General features: G+C 36.5%; 1 protein-coding gene across 1 annotated transcript in view; it reads right to left on the bottom strand.

The window, feature by feature from the left end:
- LOC148947264 (uncharacterized) overlaps nt 1–16504 on the bottom strand; it is a 124087-nt gene that overhangs the window by 69714 nt on the left and 37869 nt on the right. The window contains exons 7-9 of the mRNA XM_089096962.1: nt 12980–13154; nt 7535–7834; nt 1688–1872 (exon numbers count right to left, since the gene is read on the bottom strand). Of these exons, the coding sequence (XP_088953088.1) occupies nt 1688–1872; nt 7535–7834; nt 12980–13154 (660 nt within the window). The remainder of the gene's footprint in view (nt 1–1687; nt 1873–7534; nt 7835–12979; nt 13155–16504) is intronic.

Below are 16504 nucleotides of genomic sequence, written 5' to 3'. Positions count from 1 at the left end.
AGAGAGATGGGCAGAACGTTTTGAGAATGTGCTAAACCGAGATGTGATAGATTGATAGATAGACTTATCTATCAACAAATGAAATGACATCATTTTTATACAATCCTAAAAAGGGCTTATCCCATGTTTATCCCATATTAGGTTAATAATTGAAAAGTGCCTGAGTTGTTAAACACCTTTGGTCTACAGTTTTATTGATTATGAGCAAACGCTCGATTCTGTTGATAGAAGAGCTTTAGCGAAGGTCTTCTCCTTGTATGCTACACCAGACAAAACAATAAAATAAATAGTGCCACGTACAAGAATAGCATTGCTGCGGTTAAGGTAAGAAATGAGGCTAGTAACTGGTATCCTATTAAATCGGGAGTTAAGCACGGCTGTGCTCTATCCCCCTTTATATGTCTTAAGGAGCACAAGAAAGGCAATGGTAGACCAGGGAGGAAAAAGTCTCCTGGACTTGGAATCTGCTAATAATTTACGAATCCTAAATGAAAACGTGGGTAAAATGAATAAACTTAAACAGGTTTTACGTAATCAGGAAGCAAAAATTCATCGGAAAATAATTATTAAGAACATAAAGTTGCTAAGGCCAGGGATAATTGAAGGTTAAAAGTTGACGTTTGACGACGAAAAAACTCATCAGGTGGGCAGCTTCACTTACCTTGGTAGTATTATTAGTATAGATGGTGGGAGCAGTGAATATGTTAAGAGTAGAATAGCCATGGCTCAGTTTTTTTTTTCACAGTTAAAAAAAGTTTAGAAGAATGGGAAGATAAGTATGCAAACCAAGGGTAGAACATTGGAAGGTACAGTGATGCCAGTGGTCAAATATGGCTCTAAAGCTTGGTTGCTCCGAAAAGTGGATGTAGAATTGCTAGATGTTTTCGAGAGAAATTGCCAACGGATTGTTCTGGGTACCCGGCTGACTGACCGTATTTCAAACAATAGACTGTACGGAAAATCCCCTTTCTAGGGCTATATTGAGAGAAAAGTTGAGATGGCTAGGGCACGTTCTGCGGAGGAAGGATGACAGATTGCCGAAGATGGTCCTTTTTGGCCAACCGTCTAGGACTAAAGGGAAAGCAAGCCGTCATCCTTTGGGGTGGGAGGATGTAAAGAGGGAGGTTTTTCAATTCAATTCAATCGCTTATTACCCACAACTACAAGAGAACAAGTAGTACAAGTGGAGCATAAGGATAATAATAAAAAATAAAAAAATAATAAAAAAGAACATCAACAAACACTAGCAATTAATTTCTACTAAGAAAAAAACTGTAAAAGATCATGGTCAGGGCCAATATTACAAAATGTATCTGCAGAAAGCTTTTTGTGTAGGTCACCGAGCTTTTGAGTTACATCCGTAACATAGAAATTTTAACTAGATACCGATTTCTAGTCGGTATCTAGTTAAAAAGATTGGGATGGATTGGATTGGGATGAATAGATTGGGATGGAAGAAAAGCGTGCGTAGCTGTGTTGGCCTCAGGCGGCTTGGTGCTGCGGCGAGTTGTTGTTAGTAGTAGTTTCAGGTATGAAGGGACCTAAAATGGGGCCAGCGGGCAAAAAAAAAAATTATTCGATGTCCTTAGTAGTTATAAATTTCAAAAGAATTAAATCCTAAATTCTAGATTCACCATTTCTTTTTTTTCTTTTGCAAAATACGATTTTAAAGACAAAAGCAACTCACAAGGTCTTCCATTAAAACTGAGGGTTGATCTGGTGGTAGGAGACCATATATCTCGGTCATTTTACACAAATCCACAGGATCCAACACAACGTCGCAAGTAGAACAATTGAGCACGTTAATAAGCTGACGCTGTGCACCAAGATGTTCGAAGTTAATCAGTCCCTCCTTCTCAAGTACAACTGAATCTAAAAACGGAGAAATAAATAAAGATAACAAGAAACTAGTTTTGCTGTTGTTATAGACTACAACATGGTTTCTAATAACTATAGGGTAAATTCATATTTAAACTATTTCTCAGATACCTTTTTTTTGGGGGGGAAGGTCAAAACTTCGGTAATTATTTACAAGTTAGCCCCTTGAAAATTAAGAATTACCAATAACTTTTTCCCTTAACCAATAATTTCTTACAAAAAACATCTAATCCAAGATAATCTTATCTTCGTTAGTCATCTAACCTTAGGTCATCTTAGTTCCTCACTTTTCCAAAAAAAAAGTATTTCCTGGAATGAAATACTTCTAAAAATTATTTCTATCCTAAAAGAACAGTTATTTCAGTCTTGACGGAGCATATCCTCTTTACTATCCTTCACAACACTCACGAAGCTCAGATACTTCAATTCTTCTTCAATTAAAAAAAAAACTCAACAGTATGGAGGAATATGATATTAAAAGAAACATGTGTTCCAGAGGAAGCTCATAGGGAAAGGAGGAAACATGAATACTGATGGGACGATGTAAAAACATCCCGATTCCGATTCTAGTCCTGATTTCATCCCGATGTCTCGATGTCGATATGACTCTCCATTTTGTTTCCATTCAATTTTTTTCTTGTTTACAGTATCTAAAAAAGTAGCAAGACTTTGGGTAGTCCTACTACTTAATCAAGCATGTTGTTAGACATGTTCATCACGCAAAAGTTGAAAATTTTAACATTTACAGTTTGGAATTTCAGGCTTTCAAAGCAAGAAGGAAAAACATGCTCAAAAGTCAATTACTTGTCAGGGAATGTCAGGGTTCTTTTTTCTTTTTTTAGTGGTGAGACAAGACAAAGAGAAGTGACAAAATAGATGGAAATATGTAATTTGGGCTATATATTTGCACATTAGGGGGGGGGGGAGGGTAAAGTATTTGGACAGTGTGAAGTTAGAAAACAATTCTTACTTCATAATATGTACAATAATTGTACCCAACATATTAGGCATGCAGACCCGCTACACTTTAGAATTACCCCCCCCCCCCGTAATGTATAGCCCAAATTTGTTTTTGAAGTATCATATTTTTATCATACTTAGGTATATTTTATTAGGATTGAGCGTCAGAGAAACAGGTTCTACTTGCATGAAGAATGTTAGGTCAGGGCTATATCATACATGTGCCAAAATATAGAAAGAAATAATAAGAAAAATTCTTCCATGCTCAGCATAATAAATAAACATTGTTCATACAGTTCAAATTAACAATATACTGAATAATAAATGTCAAACTTGTAACTAAACTTTCTTGATTAACACTGCCAAACAAACGATAAAAACAAGTGTTGCCAAGTAATTGCGATTATTTCCTTATTATTAGGTTGGCTTGTCAAACAGTTCGTCGTAACGAACTGTAGGTAAGGAGAGTCTCGGCCCACTAGCAACTTAGTTAAAAAGGGAATTTTGATAGCAACAGATCATAGGCAGCGCGATAGCGCTGCCTAAGTAAAGAACGATGTGGGCACAATGTATTATTTTTTTTTTCTTCTTTCTCCATACCCGGGCACTTCGTATCGAAGGAGTTGTCATAGAAACTTCGAAAAGGGCTCATTCGACTGGAAATTAGAGTGGCCTAGTGCCCTTTTTAATAGTCAAAAGTGATTGGAGGGTAACTAGCCCCCTCCAATCCCATCATTCCCCCAAACACATCCAGTCAAAATTTTGAGATAGCCATTTTGTTCAGCGTAGGTGATTTCCGGATTGAGAAATCATTTCGTGGAGGAAGCGCCCCTAAAACCTTCAGGGCAAGGGTTTTAAATTCTGCCCTGGGGGCATGTAAGTGTTTTGTAAAAAGTGTTGACATAGAAACTACAAAAAAAGGCTCATTCGATTAGAAATTCAAAGGGCTAATGCCCTTTTTAATAGTCGAAAGTGATTGGAGGGCAACTAGCCCCCCCCCCCAGCCTCGTCATTCCCCAAAACACATCGAATCAAAATTTTGAGATAGCCATTTTGTTTAGCGTAGTTGATTTCCAGATAGAAAATATATTTTTGAGGAGGACACTCCCCCTCAACCCTCGGGGCAAGGGTTTTAAGTTATGCCCTGAGGTCATATAAGAACGATGTTGGCACATGGTATCATTTATTATTTTTTTTCCTTTAGAGCGGGGCACTTCGTATCGAAGAAGTTGTCGTAGAAAATTCAAAAAAGGGCTCATTCAATTGGAAATTGGAGTGGCTTGTGCCCTTTCTAATAGTCGAAAGTGATTGGAAGGCAACTAACACCCCTTCCACGCCCACAATTTCCCGAAACACATCCAATCAAAATTTTGAGATAGCCATTTTGTTCAGCGTAGTTGATTTCCAGATAGAAATTATGTTTTTGAGGAGGACACTCCCCCACAGCCTTCAGAGCAAGGGTTGTAAGTTACGCCCTGGGGGCATATAAGGTTTTATAGAAGGCGTTATCGTATAAACTTCAAAAACGACTCATTCGATTGGAAATTTATAGGGCTAGTGCCCCTTTTAATAGTCGAAAGTGGTTGGAGGGCAACTAGCCCCCCCCCACGCGCCCATCATTCCTCCAAATACATCCAATCAAAATTTTGAGATAGCCATTTTGTTCAGCGTAGTTGATTTCCAGACATAAATTATTTTTTTGAGGAGGACACTCCCCCACCGCCTTCAGAGCAAGGGTTGTAAGTTATGCCCTGGGGGCATATAAGGTTTATATAAAAGGCGTTGTCGTAGAAACTTCAAAAAAAGGCTGATTCGATTTGAAATTCAAAGGGCTAGTGCCCTTTTTAATAGTCGAAAGTAATTGAAAGGCAATTAACACCCCTTCCACGCCAAAAGTAAATGTTTTTACTTTTATTACTTTAATAAATCAAATAATATCAACATTTTGATTACTAAATATCAGTATATGTATATTAAACTGACAATGCACAGTCATTTGTATTTTTTTTTCAGTAAAGTACAAATTATATTCTGGCCTTGGGAAGGCATAGGGACTTTGAGCCCAACTTATGTTATTTTCTGCTCGTTTTGAGTTTGACTCGGTTATTTATTGTAACTTCTGTTCGTTTTGGGTTACATTTATTTATCGATGCTGATTTGTGGTAGTTTCACGCTTGGTAGATTATTTGATTTTATTTTTGCTCATTTTTTGTTTAATGGAGATTTTTACTTTTCTTTGAAAAACTTATTTTGTGGAAAAAGTTTTTCTTAATTAATACATCAAAAGAATTGGCTTTTATGCTGATTCCAAATATATAAAATTCATTAAGCTTAATGCTATCCCCCAAAAGCCCGAAGCCTGACAAAATTGTCCTAATTTTCGAAAAAAAAGGTAAATACACCTTCACATACCTTACGGATCTTAACGAAAATCACACAATCAGATTCAGCATATCATACAACCCTACTGAAGAAGTTTCAAGCTCCTATTTCAAAAATGTGGAATTTTGTGTTTTTTTGCCAGAAGAAAGATCGCGAATGTTTAGTTTTTTTTTGTTTTTTTTTTGAAGGGTGATCATGTAGAACCAATGGTTCTGGAAGACTGGGAAAGGGCTCATTTAACGGAAATAAAAAATTCCGATGCCCTTTTTAAGTGAGCACAAAGATTAGAGGCCCCCCTTCCACGCCCCTTTTTCCCCAAGACATTGGATCAAAATTTTGAGATAGCCATTTGACAGTCAAAAATTAAAGGTAAAAAATTAAATAAAAAAAAATTCAACTGAACGTAAGGGAAACACTAAAACTTAAAACGAACAGAAATTATCTCGTGTATAAGTGGGGCTACCCGTTCCTCAACTCTCGCTGTTTACGCTAAATTTTGGATTTTTTCACAATTCATTCAGAAAGGGCCGTTGAATTTGAATGAGAAGTATTTTTAAAGGATTTTAAGACTTTAGCATAAAAAGTGACGGTTACGGAAGGGGCACCCCCTCTTATATGGAATAATTTCTGTTCGCAAAAAATGCAGCTTTTTTTTAACGAAAATCTGAATTACACAGTGATCTGCGGACATTTTCTCTACTCCGATGGAAATCCTTGGGAAATAATTCATTATCACGATCCCAATTTCCGGTTCGTCCAATCACGATAAGAAACTCCTTTTTCGAAAATTCAGTTAATAGGATATTGGAATACTGTAAACTTTCCATAGTTTTTGGGGCTAACTTACAAAGAAATGTCAAAAATGTCTTCATTTTTTTTCAACTAATTTCATAACTCGTCAAACAAAACCCTTCTTACAAAAAAAAAAAAAAAAAAAAAAAAAAAAAAAAAAAAAAAAAAAAAGTTTCAATAGGCCTTAACAGTGACATTATGCATTATGTCGTACGCTAGCTATTCTTTCATGAAAAGTATAGTTATTATAGGGTAGTGAACGTGGTCTGCCAGTCTCACTTGCGTAACCCCCCAGTATCTGGCTATCTGTCTCAAATTGGAACCAACAAGAGCAAGACATAAAATTCCTTGCAATATTTTACGTTAGGTAAAATACCTCTGATTCGTCAAAAATTAGGACATATAGTCATTTTCATCCAATCAAAGCTCACCTTATCATCCTTTGGCTCAAATTTGGAACTTCTGATACAGTTTCTAACACCCGGCATACATGCACAAGCGCCTTCACGGCACGCAAGCATACTGGTCCAAAATAGCGATACCGGGGTGTTACGCTTTTAAAATGATCGTGATAGCCTACGTGTCGACCATGTTTGTCACTCAATAATAGCTTATTTATACAGTTTATTAATATAAAATATATTCTGAAATATCTCTGAACCAGTAAGAGTGATCAAATATAAGGATAAAGGCAGATTTAATATCATAATTGACGTTAGTTAGCATCATCTGAGACTTGTTGGTTCTTTAGCCTATATTTATAGACTGGTACTTTATATACAAAACTTCTATGATCCGAATATAACCTAGAACGCAGTTAATTAAGTGTGTCTATTAAATAGCCCAGGGCTCGTTACGTGGTGAGCTAATATGATTAATATAATATAAATTAATAATTTATCTTTATTTAATGGCAAGGGTCATTTAACTGTTGAGACAGCAGCCTGACAAACACCATTAGGAGGCAGAGGGAGAAACAGAGAAAAGGGAGAGAGAGTGAAAAAAGGAAGATAAATGAAAAAAAGGCTGCTGGGCAAAATTCATGAGCATTAGATAGTCACCTTCACATTCAGAGTAACTGGAATTACATTAAAAACAAACAGAAAATAGATTTAAAAAAAACAGGGCTTAGGGCCAATTGCCCCTTTTATACAAAGAAAAATTTTTATTTTTCAAAGTTTAATGTCCACTATTTAATTTCACTTGAAAATACTGTTCTTTTTTCTTTTTTCCGCAAAGATTTCTTTTGGAAGGCGGTCGTGTTAAGTACCAGCTAACGGAGAAAGAAAGAAAGAAAGAAAGAAAGAAAGAAAGAAAGGGAGAGAGAGAGAGAGAGAGAGAGAGAGAGAGAGAGAGAGAGAGAGAGAGAGAGAGAGAGAGAGAGAGAGAGAGAGAGAGAGAGAGAGAGAGAGAGAGAGAGAGAGAGAGAGAGAGAGAGAGAGAGAGAGAGAGAGAGAGAGAGAGAGAGACAGATAGACAGACAGAAATAGAAAAGGCATGGGAGAAAAATTCACTAGCTTACCAAATGCCAGAGATGATGGATAGAAGTGCTGCTCCAAGGGCGTGAAGTGTTGAAATTTAATCACCCTCTTCTCATCAATAAAAACGTCATATACGGAAGGACCTTCACCATAAGCAAAAATACCCAAGTAGGATACAAGACTATCATGACGAGCGACTGGCTTTAGAGGCATCTGAGCTTGATAATAAGCGTTAATATCAAAAAGCACTAAATGGCGCTGACATTTAGCACCCACATCATCCGGTTCTTCTTGTGTTTCAAGGACAAATGCAAAAAGACTCAGAGTTGGCTGACCAAGACCTAGAAAAATAGAAAAAACGACAATCTTTTTGATCCTTGTGGACAATTTATATTTGCTATACCACTCTTCTCAGTGTGAAAAAATCTAGTGCAAATGCGTTTATTCTGATAATGAGCATTTTAATCTAGCTACTGCGTCCATTCAAGACTCATTAAGGTTCACTAATGAGCCAAATTACAAGGATCGCCATACATTTTGAGAAGAAGTATTTTTTAGCTCTCCCACCGAAATTTGCCACCACAGCGCTCAAATTTTGATTTCATCATCTTCTATTTAAGTTTTAGGTGAATTTTAGACATCAATAGTAATCTGTGATAACCTGTGATTTGCCTCATTCGTGATAACCAGATCTTCTTTAAGTAAGGTGATGCTTTTCTATTAGGCAATACTGCAATGACTCATTCCGTAGCCATCCTGAGTTTTTACAATTGTATTTTGAAAAACTCGGCTTTTAATAATGAGCATTCAGCCCCCTGAAATCCTAAATTTTCGATGTTAAAGGGTACTTCTTATTCAATCGTTAAATCAATTTTATTTATTATTCAACCCCCCCCCCAAAAAAAAAAATCCCGCGTATATACTTGAATGGAAGAGAGTAATATTTGCTTGTCACGATGATTAATTTCGGATTGTAGTGATTTTAGTTGGTTTTCCAACAATTATATTCAAGTTGCTCAAAATTACATTTTGAGAAGTTTTACTGATGAGCCTTCAGAATCCAAAGATGTTCACAATTCTGGTTCCGTCAGAACATTTTTTTTTTTACGATTTAAATCGTTTTTACATATCCTTCTATTTATAGTATCGCTAACAGTTAAAAGACTTTAGGTAGTCGCATTAGCTAATCAAGCGGGTATTAGACATTTTTTGAATCGGATATATCGACCATTCCGAGTTTCAGACTTAAAAACTAATAAAAAAGTTTAAATAATTCGCTTTTGGTAGCTACATAAAGTGTGTTTTGAGTCATTACTTTCAGAAATTTTTTTGAGTTGACAAAAAATGTGTCTCATCAACGTCAAAAAGTGCAAAGAAAAGATCTTGTCGTATAACTATGTCACTTGAGAATAAGAAAAATCTCTGTACATTTCTTGTTTATTGTTATTTTTCGCTAACGTATTTGAACATGTAAGAATATTATGTTAAGTACATTTTAAGATGGGATTTCGTCGAAAAAACTTTACAAAAATTATTTAGTACAGAAAATTTTGGCTCGTTACTTGAGCCAACTATGAGCTATTAGGAAATTATGAGCCAACCATGTATAAGTGGAGCAAGTATCAAACGGTTCGTGGTAACGAACTGTGTAACGAACCCTTCAAAAGTTACGCGCCTGAGAAAATTTGCCTGATTTTCGAAAAAAAGGGGGAAACACCCCCGAAAAGTTATAGAAACTTTATGAAAATCACACAATCAGATTCATCGTATCAGAGAACCCTACAGTAGAGGTTTCAAGCTCCTATCTGCAAAAATGTGGAATTTTGTATCTTTTGCCAGAAGAAAGATCACGGATGCGTGTTTATTTGTTTTTTTTTTCTAGGGACGATCGTATCGACCCAGTGGTCCTAGAATATCGTGGGAGGGCTCATTCGAACAGAAATTAAAAGTTATAGTTCCCTTTTTAAGTGACCAAAAAAATGGACGGCAACTAGGCCCCCTCCCACGCTCATCTTTCCCCTAAGTCACCCGATCAAAATTTTGAGATAGCCTTTTTGTTCAGCATGGTCGAAAATAGAATAACTATGACTTTTAGGCTAACTTAATCCCCCAAACTCCCCGGGGGGAGGGCCGAAAGTTATGAACTTTTCCCAATGTTTACATATAGTATTGGTTATTGGGAAGTATACAGACGTTTTCAGGGGGGATTTTTTCTGGTAGTGGGGGGTGGGGGGAGTGGGTCGGGGGTTATATGAGAGGATCTTTCCATGAGGAAGTTTTCATGCGGAAGGGACATTGCTATGACGGGGGCGCCGGATTTCCCAGCAGTATTTAAAAAACGATCAAAAATTAAATAAAAAAATTTTTCAACTGAAAGTAAGGAGCAACATCAAAACTTAAAACGAACAGAAATTATTACGTATATGATTGAGTTCGCCCCCTAGTCAATACCTCGCTCTTTAAGTCAAAGATTTTTTAGTACTTTCATAAGAGCTACTTACTCTAATTAACGACCTTTGTGATTAAGGGGTCATTTTTAAAGAATTGGAACAAAATTCGAAGTTTAGCGTTAAGAGCGAGGTATTGACTAGGAGGCGAACCCCCCTAATATACGTGTTAAAATACATGAATATAGAAGTTCGTTACGTATGTTAATTGGTAAGTTACGGATATTTATAACTAATAAAAACGTTCATAAATAAAATTATACAACTTTTGAGAAATCCATTTAAGCAAATGAAAGTAAAGTTAATATGTAAATAGTGTTTTAATTGTTCATGAACGGGGAGCCAAAATCAAAACCTGCATTAATTTAAAAATGTTAAGAAATTAAATAATAAAACAAGTTTTTTTTTTAACTGAAAGTAAGTAGTGACATTAAAACATAAGACAAACAGAAATTATTCCGTATATGAACTGGGCTGTCCCCTCCTCAACTCCTCGCTCTTTACGCTAAAGTTAGACTCTTTCTCACAACTCTTTATTTTAAACAATAAAAAACTTTAGCATAAAGAGCAAGGCGTTGAGGAGGGGACAGCCACTTCTGATCGTTTTAAGTTTTAATGTCGCTCCTTACTTTCAGTTAAAAAAACTTATTTTTTAAAAATTTTACGTTAAAGATCCAACTTAGGGGTTTCAGTTGTTTTAAATAGCATTTGGCTTTTTTGGTGATTTTTTTTTTCTATCCTATTTTAGATGCTGGTTTAAGCTAAGTTTTGGGGTTTTTTTTCTTCCCGTAGATAAAGGTTGCCGGATGGGATGTCAAACTTCTGGATACGATATCGGGCTTTTATTATTATTTGTAAAACAATTTTTTTTTCCTCTTTAACTGTAGATATTTCTAAATTCCCACCTTAACCTCTCCAGAGCAACAGCTCTCTCGGACGTAAAAACTTGTAAACTTCTTTCTGTGCCCAACTCGGGCTTCAAATCCTTTCCTGAGTTTCATTTACATAGCAGAACAACTCATCAAGATTGAAAAGGCCAACCTCTTCCAGTTTTACCAAAAGCGAAAGAAAAAAGTAGACACTATCGATATAGACACTATGGATCTCACAGAAGTTCCACCTTCCATGACGAGACTATTCCTCAACTAAATATAATTTTGTCTTGAAATCCTTTGCAAGCATTCAAAAGTCAAAAATAGTAAGGAATCACTGTCCTCTTTTGTTCAGACCCATTTTTTGGTATCCTTTCCTGATACTGACTAAGCCGAAGCTTACAACATTTGACTGTAATTGTTGCAAATCTCTTAAATATTGAGAATCATTTTACATTATTTTTACAAAGGAAGCAGGGTTAACTTGTATTGTAGGACCACCATGAGACAGCAAGCTAATAAACACCGACATTTCTGTCGGCGTTGCCAAATTAAACTGCCAGAATAAATAAGCAAAATTGCTAAGTTAAATTTTATAATGCGTTTTGTCTGTGAACATTTAAGCATTAGCAATCTATTGATTCCCAAAGACAACTAAACCTTTCAAGGGAAAGCTACACCTTCTTAAGCTGTTTGGTGGCATGTATTTTTAGCTTTTTTCGCTGATTTTGCTGTTTGGCGCCACGTGCTTTTACCGTTTTTTGGCTGAATATTCGCCTATTTTTTATTATTTAAATTTTGCGCCCGCTATTAATGAAAACAGCATAACTGAATATGGAGGTCTTTTTCATTACAAAATGAATGTCCGAATCTTTCTAATTTTTAAAGATACCTATGGTCGTGTAACTTTCCACTTGACCTATTCAAACAAAAAGATTTGATTTTCATTACCCTTGGAACTTTCTGGAACTTCTCTCTTTTTTGGAACTTTGAATTTCTGATACTAAAGAAACACTTCAACCAAAAAGTAAATCGGAAAAAATAGCCAAATAATGCTTTGCCTCCCAGTTATGGGTAAATTAACTATAATATAGTAACCGGTTAAATCAGAGCCTACCAGTAAATAGTTCATTACTGTAATTTGTCAAATTAATAAATCAAACTCAGTTTCACAATGCTTTTTGTCTGTAAACATTCAAGTATTAGCAATCTCTTGATTCCCAAAGAGAATTCCTTCTTAAGCTGTTTGGTGCCACGTGTTTTTAGCTTTTTTGCTGATTTTTGGCCTAAGTTTCTATCATTTAAATTTTGCGCCCGCTATTACCAAAAACTACACAACTGAATATGGACGCTTTTTCATTACAAGAATGTCCGAATTTTTTAAGATATATATGGACGTGTATGTTTATATTTGACCAATTCAAACAAAGTTTTATTGCCCTTGGAACTTTAAATTTCTGATACTAAAGAAAGAATTCAACCAAAAAGTAAATCGAAAAAAAAAAAATAGCCAAAAAATACTTAGCCTGCCAGTTATAGCTAAATTAACTATAATATAGTAACCGGTTAAATCAGAACCTACCAGTAAATAGTCCATTACTGTAATTTGTCAGGTTCAGTTTCACAATGAATCAAATTCAGTTTCACAATGCTTTGTGTCTGTAAAGATTCAAGTATTATCAATTTGCTGATTCCTAAAGACAGCAACGCTTTCAAGGAAAGGCCAAACCTTCTTAAGCTGTTTGGTGCTACGTGTTTTTAGCTTTTTTTTGCTGATGTTTGGCCTAATTTTCTATCGCATAAATTTTGGGCCCGCTATAACCAATTCTACACAACTGAATATGGAGGTCTTTTCCATCATAAAATGAATATCGAAATTTTTCTAATGTTTAAGGGATACCATTGGAACGATTCAAACAATCAGATTTCATTGTCGTTGGTTCATTATTTCAGTTTTCAGTTGGTGTACAATCAAATTTCAGTTGATGCCGTTAAATTCTGATACTAAAGCAAAACTTCAACAAAAAATAAACGAAAAAAATAGCCAAAAAAGTGCTTAGCCTGCCAGTCAGGAGTAAATCAGCGATAAGATGGTAACCGGTGAAATCAGAGCCTGTCAATAAAAAGTCCATTACAGTAATTTGTCAAATTAATGAATCAAACTCACTTCCAGTGTTTTCAGGATCAAACGACGGCTCCTCATTCTCCAATAGTGACTGAGAGTGGTTAAGAGAAAAACAGGAAACTGGACGACATATAGAAAACGTTCTATTGCTTCCACTGGATTTTTGCACAAAGTCACCCATATCTATTGAAAGCTTCAGGGATATTCCTTTTAAGTCCTGTAAAATTAAGTAATCAATACCTGCTAAAAACAAAAATTTTTAAGACAAAGGCTTTCTATCTTTCTGTGAAGGATTAAAAGATATTCCCTTTGAGTCCTTTAAAGATTTGATAGTACATAAAGGTCCAGAATAGAAGTGTTTCAGATAAAGGGTCTCTATGACAGGACTTTCTATCTTTCCATAAAAGATGTATATTGAAACACTAACGGATACTCTTTTTATTTCCTGCAAGACTTTTTAATTATAAAAGACTTAAAAAACGTATTAAAGATAAAGGCTTTCTATGACAAGGCTTCCTGTCTTTCTACGAAATTATTTGAAAAAAACTACGTTTTCTAAAGAGTTAAAGAGGCTGAGTCACAAGTTCGAACCTTAAAACGTACAGGGATTAGGAGGTGCAGTTGGGGGGCTGCCGCCCCCAAACCCCCGCTTCCGTATATGAAAGGGGCTGTGCCCTCCTCAACACCTCGCACTTTAAGCTAAAGTTTGACTTTCTCACAACTATTTTTTTAAACAATAAAAAATTTAGCGTAAAGAGCGAGGCGTTGAGGAGGGCACACCCCCTTTCATATACGGAGGCGGGGTTTGGGGGCGGCAGCCCCCCAACTGCACCTCCTAATCCCTGTACGTTTTAAGGTTCGAACTTGTGACTCAGCGTCTTTAACTCTTTAGAAAACGTAGTTTTTTTCAAATAATTTCTGCACGTTTTTGTATAGTTTATAACTTATTATTGCTTGACTAACTGTTAGCTGATCTTTTGAGGAGCTAAAGATGGGGGGCTGCCGCCTCCCAAACCCCCCCCCCCCCCCCTTTGAAGATTCTTGTGTTAAGGCTTTTAATTCCTGAATACTCAAATCAAATACACAGTAAGATTTTTATCAGTCGCCCCAGGCCCCATGTTATCAAAGCAGTGGAGACTTGCCTGTAACCTGAAGGCCGACTGTGATATTCTTCTGGAGACGCCTGTTGAGCCGAAGGATTTAATAGATTGGATTTAAAAAAGAAACTGAGTTTCTTTTTTAAACTTTAAATTCAATATATAAAAAAATTTTCTCTGACGGAGAATCGAACTCGGATCTTCCGCCTGACAGTCAGGAATAGCGACCACTGTACCACAGAGACATTACATTATGTTTATTCTGTGCGATGTATTTTTGACGCAAGCAAATCCCCACAAAACTTGATATTTGGTTTTTGGAAAACAGGGAAGGAGTGATCGGATTGAGCTGAAATTTTAAGGATAAGCTCCCAGGCCCCAGGAAAGCTTATCCTCTAGATTTCAGCCCGATCAGACAACGTTAAAGGGGGGGGCTGTGGGGGGAAAAATTAACATAGGCTCTTATAGGAAAACGAGGTTTTTCGTAAATGTAAATTTGGGAGATAATTTTTTCGGTCTGAAAATATCAAAAGGCCCTAACAGGTCGAATTCCGCTTCGAATGAGTCCTCATTCACCCGGATCTGTTGCCAACTGTGGCATGTAGGCGTGGCTGATAAAAAAAAGAAAGAGAAATGAACTTTAAGTGGCTATATTTGGTTTTTGGAAAACAGGGAAGGAGTGATTGGATTGAGCTGAAATTTCGAGGATAAGCTCCCGGGCCCTAGGAAAGCTTCACCTCTGAATTTCAGCCCAATCGGACAACGTTAAAGGGGGGCTGTGGTCGGAGGGTCGAAACTTCCAGCCCACTTTTACCCATGAAGATAAAGTTGGAGGGGGGGGTGAAATTTTGCACGTTTCTTAGTTGGAGCTTGGGCTACAAAATGCGATCACCGCTGTCTCTCTGCAACCGCTAGGACCGGAAATCGCTTAACATTGTGGTGGGTCACCTCTTTATAGAGGCACAAGTGTGCCTCCTTGATATATCTATTGAAATATTGAGGGATATTCCTTTTAAGTCCTGCAAAATTAAATAATCAAATAATCAATCAATGCTAAAAGCAAATGTTTTCAAGACAAAGGCTTTCTATCTTTCTGTGAAGGTATAAGATAATCCTTTTGAATCCTTTAAAGATTTAATAGTACAAAAAGGTCCAGAATAGAGGTGTTTCAGATAAAGGGACTCTGACAGGACTATCTATCTTTCTATAAAAGACGTATATTGAAACATTGACGGATAATCTTTTTATTTCCTGCAAGCCTTTTTAATTATAACACTTGAAAATAAAGTATTAAAGATAAAGGCTTTCTATGACAAAGTTTCCTATCTTTCTACGAATATATCTATTGAAATATTGAGGGATATTCCTTTTAATTCATGCAGGATTTGATCATATATAATCAATGTGGGTTTAAAATAGAAGTTTTTAAAATAAAGGCTTTCTATCTTGCTATAAAAGATACCAATGAAACATAAGATATTACATATTTTCCATCAGTAGAAAAAAAAAATCATGAAGTAAAGAGAACGAACTGGTCCCCACAAAGACTCCACGGCCTGTAAAGGAGATTGACAGACATTCGTTTTAAGTCCTATAAGATATGCCTATCGAAAAAGACTTGGAATAAAAGCTTTAAGGGTGAAGTGTAATTCTGAAAATCCTATTTTATTTCATTTCCCGGTTGATCTTATAGCTTCGTGCTACGAAGCATAAGTATTTACATACTTACTTTGTAATTGTACTTGTGGCAGGAATCAGGCGTTTCCACCTTGCCCAGCATCGAGGATCTTCGAGACTTGTTAGGACAATGTAGTGCGGTCTGCTGCCAGCTGTTCTGCAAGTGGGAGCCATTGGGTTGTCCAACCAAACTTTCTCAACCTCCAGATAGGTTTAAAAACTGGTTTATCCAGGTTCCACCAGTTTTCTGTCGTCCTCCTTGGCGTCTCTTCGATGAACTAACGGACTCAGTCAGAGGGATTAGGTGAGGTAAGTACTCTGGTAGCCTTCGTAGACATGGCCCAACCATTTCAGTCAACGTTCTTTAATCGTGAGAGTAACGTTTCTCTTAATTGCCCATATTCGTCGTAAATCTATGTTAATGGTTTCCTGAGGGATGCGAAGACCGTCTGTACTTTCTGCAATCATTGTCTGATATTGGCGTCTGAAGATTAACCAATACAAAGGTGGGAGCAAAGGTATGTGAAGCTTCTCAAGCGCCCAATCAATACAGTAGTTGAACAGAGTCGGAGACAGGACGCAGCCCTGTTTTACTCTAAACTCAACCAGGAATTCTTCGGTCTCTTCTCCATAAACTTGAACTCGGCTCATTGACCTTTTACAGTAAGCAGCTCCACAAATTTCAAGAGACATTCCGTATTTTCTAAAATTTTCAAAAGTTTTTGGCGAGTGATCGAGTCAAAGCCGGGAATGAAGTCCAAAAATATCAGAATCAGGGGTAAATTATACCTTT

Source organism: Artemia sp. Qi Xiang Cuo, chromosome 11 (genome assembly GCF_049724085.1).
Source record: "Artemia sp. Qi Xiang Cuo chromosome 11, ASM4972408v1, whole genome shotgun sequence".
Taxonomy (NCBI): domain Eukaryota; kingdom Metazoa; phylum Arthropoda; class Branchiopoda; order Anostraca; family Artemiidae; genus Artemia; species Artemia sp. Qi Xiang Cuo.
The sequence above is the reverse complement of the archived record's forward strand: the minus strand, read 5'-3'. Positions and strand labels throughout refer to the sequence as shown.